The sequence below is a fragment of the Coregonus clupeaformis genome, chromosome 25 (assembly GCF_020615455.1).
Source record: "Coregonus clupeaformis isolate EN_2021a chromosome 25, ASM2061545v1, whole genome shotgun sequence".
Lineage (NCBI taxonomy): Eukaryota > Metazoa > Chordata > Actinopteri > Salmoniformes > Salmonidae > Coregonus > Coregonus clupeaformis.
Window position 1 is genome coordinate 36,644,531 of NC_059216.1, and position 9,700 is coordinate 36,654,230.

The 9,700-nt window shown below is 44.2% G+C and overlaps 1 protein-coding gene across 3 annotated transcripts in view; it reads left to right on the forward strand.

Moving 5' to 3' along the window:
* Positions 1–7,839, forward strand: part of rps6ka5 (ribosomal protein S6 kinase, polypeptide 5) — a 40,236-nt gene extending 32,397 nt beyond the window's left edge. For 2 of the 3 annotated variants that reach the window (XM_041848141.2, XM_041848144.2), the window contains 4 exons: positions 2,034–2,225; positions 5,074–5,233; positions 5,674–5,840; positions 6,135–7,839. In XM_041848141.2, the coding sequence (XP_041704075.1) occupies positions 2,034–2,225; positions 5,074–5,233; positions 5,674–5,840; positions 6,135–6,464 (849 nt within the window). In that variant the 3' untranslated portion in view covers positions 6,465–7,839. Of the gene's footprint in view, positions 1–2,033; positions 2,233–5,073; positions 5,234–5,673; positions 5,841–6,134 lie in introns of those variants that run through there. The other variant, XM_041848143.2, reaches the window with a different exon arrangement.
* Positions 7,840–9,700: the final 1,861 nt, after the last annotated feature.

Below are 9,700 nucleotides of genomic sequence, written 5' to 3' on the forward strand. Positions count from 1 at the left end.
CACATAGGAGTGAATGGTGTCAAGTAATCGATGGCTTTCTCCATTTATATATGCAGTCATTGGTACTACTCAAACTCCTAGGCTGCTCCCAGACCTGTGGTCCTCTGTAGCTCAGTTGGTAGAGCATGGCGCTTGCTACACCAGGATTTAGTCGCGTTGGATGAAAGCATCTGCAAAATGGCATATTATCTTTATGGGCTGGCTATACTGCGCAAACAGATCTGGGATCAGGCTATTGAACCCCTAGGTAATAAAGAACTAGAGGGACAATCCCAATTGATCCTGATAATCTGTATGTATGACCTAGCTATATACAGTGCATTCAGAAAGTATTCTGACCTCTTGACTTTTTCCACATTTTGTTACGTTACAGCCTTATTCTTAAATTGATTAAATAGTTTTTTTCCCTCATCAATCTACACACAATACCCGATAATGACAAAGCAAAAACAGGTGTAGACATTTTTGCAAATGTATTACAAATAAAAAACAAATATCACATTCACATAAGTATTCAGACCCTTTACTCAGTACTTTGTTGAAGCACCTTTGGCAGCGATTACAGCCTCGAGTGACGCTACAAGCTTGGCATACCTGTATTTGGGGAGTTTCTCCCATTCTTCTCTGCAGATCCTCTCAAGCTCTGTCAGGTTGGATGGGGAGCATCGCTGCACAGCTATTTTCAGGTCTCTCCAGAGATGTTTGATCGGGTTCAAGTCCGGGCTCTAGCTGGGCCACTCGAGGACATTCAGAGACTTGTCCCAAAGCCACTTCTGCGTTTTCTTGGCTGTGTGCTTAGGGTCGTTGTCCTGTTGGAAGGTGAACCTTTGCCCCAGTCTGAGGTCCTGAGCGCTCTGGAGCAGGTCTTCATCATGGATCTCTGTACTTTGCTCCGTTCATCTTTCCCTTGATCCTGACTAGTCTCCCAGTCCCTGCCGCTGAGAAACATCCCCACAGCATGATGCTGCCACCACCATGCTTCACCGAAGGGATGGTGCCTTGTTTCTACTGGTCAGAGTCCTTTATGGGCCTTTTGGCAAACTCCAAGTGGGCTGTCGTGCCTTTTACTGAGGAGTGACTTCCATCTGGCCACTCTACCATAAAGGCCTGATTCGTGGAGTGCTGCAGAGATGATTGTCCTTCTGGAAGGTTCTCCCATCTCCACAGAGGGGCCATCGGGTTCTTGGTCACCTCCCTGACCAAGGCCCTTCTCCCCAGATTGCTCAGTTTGGCTGGACGGCCAGCTCAAGGAAGAGTCCAAACTTCTTCCATTTAAGAATGATGGAGGCCACTGTGTTCTAGGGGACCTTCAATGCTACAGAAATGTTTTGGTACCCTTCCCCAGTTCTGTGCCTCAACACAATCCTGTCTCGGAGCTCTACGGACAATTCCTTCGACCTCATGGCTTGGTTCTTGCTCTGACATGCACTGTCAACTGTGGGACCTTATATAGACAGGTGTGTGCCTTTCCAAATCATGTCCAATCAGTTGAATTTACCACAGGTGGACTCCAAGTTGTAGAAACATCTCAAGGATGATCAATGGAAACAGGATGCACCTGAGCTCCATTTCGAGTCTCATAGCAAAGGGTCTGAAGGTATTTCTGTTTTTTATTTTTAATACATTTGCACAAAAAAATAGCCTGTTTTTGCTTTGTCATTCTGGGGTATTGTGTGTAGATTGATGAGGACATTTTTTATTTAATCCATTTTAGAATAAGGCTGTAACGTAACAAAGTGGAAAAGGGGAAAGGATCTGAATACTTTCCGAAAGCGCTGTACATGTTAGTTGCATATGAATAGAAAATAGTGATCAAAGGCTTGAATGAAGCATGATATCTTTCTTTATGTTTATTTTCTCCATCTGGCCAAATGGAACTGAAGCTGGCACTTCAAAAGTGGTGCATCTTATCTTTCCTGTCATTAATGGACTAGAAATGGTAACGGGTGTGTCGTTATGAGATTGTAATTATGCATTCAAATAGACTCTAGAGAAATAACAGAAACATGTTTCTCTCTTGAAACCCTGTTCAGAACTTGCTATTCACAGATGAGAGTGAGAACTCGGAGATAAAGATCATAGACTTTGGTTTCGCCCGACTGAAGCCCCCAGACAACCAGCTGCTGAAGACGCCGTGTTTCACCCTGGCCTACGCCGCGCCAGAGATCCTCAAATACGACGGCTACGACGAGTCATGTGACCTCTGGAGCCTGGGGGTCATCCTGGTGAGTGGTGAGTGAAGGTGGTACAGAGAAGGTGTGAATCCTTATACCCTTAATGCATTGGAGGAGAAGAGCCAAGGTTCCTTCCCTTAGAACTTCTCCTCCAATGTGTTTTGAGAAGGATGTCAGGGAGTCAAGGAATCAAGGAACAATTGTTTAGTTTCACCCAGTGAGAGAGAGGCCTGCCCAGTTCAAAATCCAACCTTAGCCTCTATACCAAAAGCTGCACTTCTCGTAGATCTGGTATTTCATTGATTTGATACAGCTACAGAAATTCGAGCTTGATTCAGCAGTTGTATGTTGGAGTTTGTCGAGGCCATTCACAAGGGGAGCTGTTCCGGTGTTCTCGGTATCCTATGTTATGTGGTTAGGGCCTGTCTGATACCCATCTCTGTTTTATTCAGTACAGCTAACATGCTTCTGTTCTGTTGTGTCCGGTGGTGTGCTGTGCTGCTGACACACTTCAATATTCACCCCTAACCCAAGATCTACCAGCGGCACTAAGCTTTATTTATACAGCACATTTCAGACATGAATGCAACACAGTGCGCTTCACAGGAAAAAACATAAGTAAAAAACTATTAGAATAAAAACAGGAATGTTTACTACACAACAAACATAAGAGGATGCAAAACTAAAGAATAACAGTAAAAACTGAAAGACAAAAAGAAAGCACCCTAAGGATAAGCAAAGCTAAAAAGTAGCGTTTTAACATCTCTTTTAATTATGTCCACACTTTCGGCCCCCCTCAGGTTCTCTGGCAGGCTATTCCAGGGGCTGGGCGCATAGTAACTAAAGGCTGCCTCTCCATGCCTCTTGGTCCTAGGCTTTGGGATAGTTAAAAGGCCAGTGCCAGAGGATCTGAGTGACTTACTGGGTACATACCTCAAAAGCATGTCTGATATGTATTGGGGTGCTCAATCGTGGATTGATTTACAAACCAATAGAATCATCTTTAAATGTATTCTAAAACTCCAGTGCAGAGACTTTACAACCTGTGTAATGGGTGCTCTCCGTCTGGTCTTGGTCATACATTTACATTTTACATTTTAGTCATTTAGCAGACGCTCTTATCCAGAGCGACTTACAGGAGCATTTAGGGTTAAGTGCCTTGCTTAAGGGCACATCGACAGATTTTTCACCTAGTCGGCTCGGGGATTAGAACCAGCGACCTTTCGGTTACTGGCACAACGCTCTTACCCACTAAGCTACCTGCCGCCAGTACCCGTGCTGTAGCATTCTGTATGTTTTGCAGTTGACCAATGGCTTTCTTGGGTAGACCAGACAGGAGAGCGTTACAGTAGTCAAGCCTTCTTGTAATAATGAGTCTCTCTGTATCAGCCTGAGATAGAAACGGCCTCACCATGGCAATGTTCCTCAAGTGGAAAAAAACGTATTTTGGTCACATTCTTAATGTGTGTTTCGAAATGGAGTTCAGAATCTAAAATGACACCTAGGTTTTTTACCTGGTGTTTTATCTTTATTGCCTGTAAATTAAAATGTGCGGCCAGATTCTCTCTCTGTGCTTTGGCTCCAATAATAAGTACCTCGGTCTTGTCTTGATTTAGCTGGAGGACGTTGTGAGCCATCCAAGTATTTAAATCACTAAAACAGTCTAATAATCTGTGGAGATAAAATCCTCTGGTGACACAAATGTAAAGTTATGTATTGTCTGCGTAGCATTGAAAATCAATGCCGTGCTTTGTGATAACGCTGCCAAGGGGAAACGTGTATATATACTGAACAGTACCAGACCCAAAATCGAACCTTGTGGAACGCCACAAGTGATATCTATTTTCTCTTGAGTTATGTTCACCAATGTTGACAAAAAAACTCTCGACCGGCCATAGGCCTAGCCAGAGCAGAGCGGGTTAAGGCTACAGTATGAGGTTTGGGAAGCTTTTCAATGGTCATTTCAATTGTTAATTTTTATCATAACCCAAAATATGAGGTTTTCTTACTCCCTTGTTTACAAACAAGAAGAATGTAAACAAATGATGTATTGCGTCAAAAGATGGTTAAACGATCTCTTGGATGTAACGGACTGTCAGCCTTTTCATGTCAAGCACTGTCTATGAATTTGAGAAGGGTTACGTTTCCCTAGCCCCATCCCTCAGCTGATTTTGTTGTTTTTTGAATCGCAAGGCTTTTCTGTGGCCATATGAGGCTGAGGCATTGCTTCCTGCCAGCGGAAATGTCAATGGTCCTCTGAAGAGAATGAGAATTAAGAGGAGAGGTAGAGAGAGAGTGAGGGAAAGCGAGAGGGAGGGATGGATGGATGGAGAGAGAGTGTGATAGGAAAGAGAGCGAGATGAGGGGTGAGAGAGAGGAAGGAGAAGAGAGAGGAAGAGAGATTTCTCCGCTTGGCCTCTCAAGCGTGCAGCCTCAGTCCTCTCTCTCTCTCTCTCTCTCTCTCTCTCTCTGCGTTTGCCCCTGGGGGTAGAGTATAGTAGTGTGCTGGCTGTGTGTACAGAGCTGTGATGTGATGCTTCCTGACAGGCCAGGCTCTGTACAACAGAGTGCCCTGGAAGCATAGCAAGCCGAGGAGAGGACACCACAGAGCCAGAGTCAGACAGACAGACAGACATGCACTGCCAAAACGGCTGTTGTTTAATGAGGTATTAGAAACTAGGCCAACTTTAATCAGGCTTAGATCAAGTGAGAGTACACCTAGTACCTGACTTAATTAGCTCAGGCACGGTTTAAAGATGTGTAGACCTGCATGGACACCATGTATACACAATATCAACATATAGGCTACATGTAGGATTCCACAATATTAATATGTATTATATTATTACATTGGATCATATATTTATTATTATGTAGTATTATTATTATTATATTCCAGTACACCATGCTGTCGGGCCAGGTGCCGTTCCAGTGCCAGGGGAAGAGTCTGACCCACACCAGCGCTGAAGAGATCATGAAGAAGATTAAACAGGGAGACTTCTCCTTCGAGGGAGAGGCCTGGAGGAGTGTCTCACAGCAGGCCAAGGACCTCATACAAGGTGAGCCTGGGAGGTGGAGATGAGGGAGATTAAACATCAGGGGGGTTGATATGATACCAACTTCAGGCATTCTTTGCTACAAGGTGAAGGTTGACCTCCTCTAGTGTGCAGTGGGTCTTTGGTGCTGCTACTCACCAGCGGTTGTGTCTGTCTGGTCCAGGGCTCTCCAACCCTGTTCCTGGAGAGCTACCGCCCTGTAGGTTTTCGTTCCAACCCTAATCTAGCACACCTGATTCTAATAATTAACTGTTTGATAAGCTGAAACCATATGGCTGAATCAGGTTTGTTACAACTGGGGTCGGAGAGAACCTACAGCAGGGTAGCTCTCCAGGAATGGGGTTGGAGAGCCCTGGTCTGGTCTTTTCCCCCAGAGCTGCTGTATTGACATACATATACAATATTAGTGCTTGTAATATCCATCATTGGTGTGGTACCTATAGAGCTGCTGACAGTGGACCCTGACAAGCGGATCAAGATGTGTGGTCTGAGGTCCAACGCCTGGCTCCAAGACGACAGCCAGCTCTCCTCCAGCCCTCTGATGACGCCAGACATCCTGGGCTCCTCCACCACCGGGTCCGTACACACCTACGTCAAGGCTACCTTCAACGTGAGCTTTATTCATTCAATCAGGAGGGGGGGAGGGCATGGTGAGAGTGAATGAGGCAAGGAGAGAATATCCCCGTTTCACTTGTCATCAGTTCTTCCAAAGGGGATGGGGTGATGGTGAGGGCGGGTATAAATCCTTTCATGTTTTTTAGCCTCGTGAATGTGTTTATTGTAGTTTACTGTTGTTCATTTGTTGTTGTTTGTATTTGTATTTATTATGGATCCCCATTAGCTGCCAAGGCAGCGGCTACTCTTCCTGTTGTTTTTATTGTGCTCTTGGGTTCTGCTTCTCCAGGCGTTCAACAAGTGTAAGCGGGAGGGTTTCCGTCTGCAGACGGTGGACAAGGCCCCGCTGGCCAAGAGGAGGAAGATGAAGAAGACCAGCACCAGCACAGAGACCAGGAGCAGCTCCGGTGAGAGCACCCACTCTTCCTCCTCCTCCTCCCAGTCTCACCAGGACACCCAGTCCTCCTCCCAGTCCCACCAGGAGAAGACAGGGGGAGACACCAACCCTCCACCCCAGCCCTCCAACACCACCCCTGTCACTACACCCCTCGCCCTGAGCTCAGACAGCGACCCTGTCCCGGAACGCCCTTGCCCTCCAGCCTTCCACTTCTCACAGTGAGAGAGAGACAGACGGTGTATTATAGGGGATCAGCCTGAGCAAGGCTCTGCGCAGATCCGCTAATCTTAATTTGTAGGTCAGTCTTTCTGTGCAGTCACATGCAGTAGATCTCAAACATGCACTGAGAAGATGAGGTGAAGAAGGCGGGGGAAAAGACTGCGCTGTCAGAAAGACCAATGGACAGACAGCATGGAGATCCCTCTATCTCTCTCTCTCTCTCTCTCTCTTTCTCTCCTTCCATGGCAGCTCGCAGTCAATCACTCACAGTCAGTCACATGCATGGACAACAAGTGCACGCACGCCTCCAAACTGAGCATGCAGCAGGAGCAGGAACCACCTCTCAATCATTGCTAGCAATAGACACACACCAAATGAAAAGGGCTGCCCTATGGATTCAGGGCTAGACAGCGGAGAGAACCTCCTACAACCACAGCTCTGTTTCAATCATGTCTTTTGTTTGTTTGTTGGTTTGTCTGGACAATAGGTGATAGTCCTGGTTGTGTTTCTTAGTTTTTTTTATACTGGTGTATTGCATTACTTTAAAAATGGAACATTAAGCCACAAGTACTGCAGCTGATCACATTGGGAGGAACCTCTTGTTTTTAAGTGGAGCACATATTTTGCAGTATTTATATATGACAAAAATGCAGACCGAAATGATTTCTTGTTTTTATGTTAACTTATGGTTCACAACTGTTTATGATAGATGATATATATGCTCAGACCTACAACCTGAGATCTAGAACCCTTGAGATTTAGAACCCTTGAGATTTAGAACCCTTGCGTTAAAGAGGCAGTTTCACCTCATTGCAACATGTTTCAATGGTTTCAGGATGATTCATAGATATTTCAAACTGCTCTCATAATGAGATCATGATGCAATTGTTTGTTGACCTGATCAGATCATGTAATCATGTATTTATGGGGGTTTTATCCAACGCGTGTGGACTTGGACTAGTGTACATTCAACCAAATAATTTCATCATTATCAGATAGATGAAGATGCTTGTTTTACCTGAGGGCCAATAGGCTAAAACGGGCGCTATGCTAGTAAAGCCTGAGCTATGCTATGTGTTTACCACTGTAGCGATAGCACAAATGTTATTATGGCTGTACAGTAGCTTGTTCAGCCTCGATATGATGGAGGCCTAGTCAGTGTTTTGCTGTGGATTACAAATAGTAGGGTAGGATCCTCATATACATTAACTTGTCTTGAAGGAGGCAGGGGAGTTACAAGTACTGTGCCAATAATCTCTGCCTTTTCTACATTAGATGCTGTCACTTGCCCATGTGTATGCGTCAGACTAGAGATATATATATACATACACTACCGTTCAAAAGTTTGGGGTCACTTAAAAATGTCCTTGTTTTTGAAAGAAAAGCATTTTTTTTTGTCCATTAAAATAACATCAAATTGATCAGAAATACAGTGTAGACATTGTTAATGTTGTAAATGGCTATTGTAGCTGGAAACGGCTGATTTTTAAAATGGAATATCTACATAGGCGTACAGAGGCCAATTATCAGCAACCATCAGTCCTGTGTTCCAATGGCACGTTGTGTTTGCTAATCAAAGTTTATCATTTTAAAAGGCTAATTGATCATTAGAAAACCCTTTTACAATTATGTTAGCACAGCTGAAAACTGTTGTGCTGATTAAAGAAGCAATAAAACTGACCTTCTTGAGACTAGTTGAGTATCTGGAGCATCAGCAATTGTGGGTTCGATTACAGGCTCAAAATGGCCAGAAACAAATAACTTTCTTCTGAAACTCGTCAGTCTATTCTTGTTCTGAGAAATGAAGGCTGTTCCATGCGAGAAATTGCCAAGAAACTGAAGATCTCGTACAAAGCTGTGTACTACTCCCTTCACAGAACAGCGCAAACTGGCTCTAACCAGAATCGAAAGAGGAGTGGGAGGCCCCGGTGCACAACTGAGCAAGAGGACAACTACATTACAGTGTCTAGTTTGCGAAAAAGATGCCTTACAGGTCCTCATCTGGCAGCTTCATTAAATAGTACCCGCAAAACACCAGTCTCAACGTCAACAGTGAAGAGGCGACTCCGGGATGCTGACCTTCTAGGCAGAGTTGCAAAGAAAAAGCCATATTTTTTCTTTGCAACTCTGCCTAGAAGGTCAGCATCCCGGAGTCGCCTCTTCACTGTTGACGTTGAGACTGGTGTTTTGCGGGTACTATTTAATGAAGATGCCAGTTTAGGACTTGTGAGGCGTCTGTTTCTCAAACTAGACACTCTAATGTATTTGTCCTCTTGCTCAGTTGTGCACCGGGGCCTCCCACTCCTCTTTCTATTCTGGTTAGAGCCAGTTTGCTCTGTTCTGTGAAGGGAGTAGTACACAGCGCTGTACGAGATCTTCCGTTTCTTGGCAATTTCTCGCAAGGAATAGCCTTCATTTCTCAGAACAAGAATAGACTGACGAGTTTCAGAAGAAAGTTCTTTGTTTCTGGCAATTTTGATCCTGTAATCAAACCCACAATTGCTGATGCTCCAGATACTCAACTAGTCTCAAGAAGGCCCGTTTTATTGCTGCTTTAATCAGCACAACCGTTTTCAGCTGTGCTAACATAATTGCAAAAGGGTTTTCTAATGATCAATTAGCCTTTTTTTAAATGATAAACTTGGATTAGCAAACACAACGTGCCATTGGAACACAGGACTGATGGTTGCTGATAATGGGCCTCTGTACGCCTATGTAGATATTCCATTAACGATCAGCCATTTCCAGCTACAATAGCCATTTACAACATGAACAATGTCTACACTGTATTTCTGATCAATTTGATGTTATTTTAATGGACAAAAAAAAAAATGTTTCGAAAACAAGGACATTTCGAAGTGACCCCAGACTTTTGAACAGTAGTGTATATATACTGCACATACATATGCATACAGTATGTATGGCTCTGCTTCAGAATACTGCAAACAGTTGACTTGTTCCTATGTTTATAGAAACAAAATGAATCTCCTTTCATGTCTCTCTCTGTATTATAGCATTGCAGGACTGAGATGATGGTTGGTTTGGATTCTTGGCACTCACACTGTGGTTTGAGCTCTTGTGATACACATCTTGACATGTTGCTTTGCAGAGAGCACATCTTTACTTGGTTTTCTTTATCTACTTCCGTTTGAAAGCATTGAGTATTTAGAAACGGCATTCTGTGGAAACAGACACACTTTTAGGTAGCTACCTGTTAAGATCTGCATGTGATGTTACCT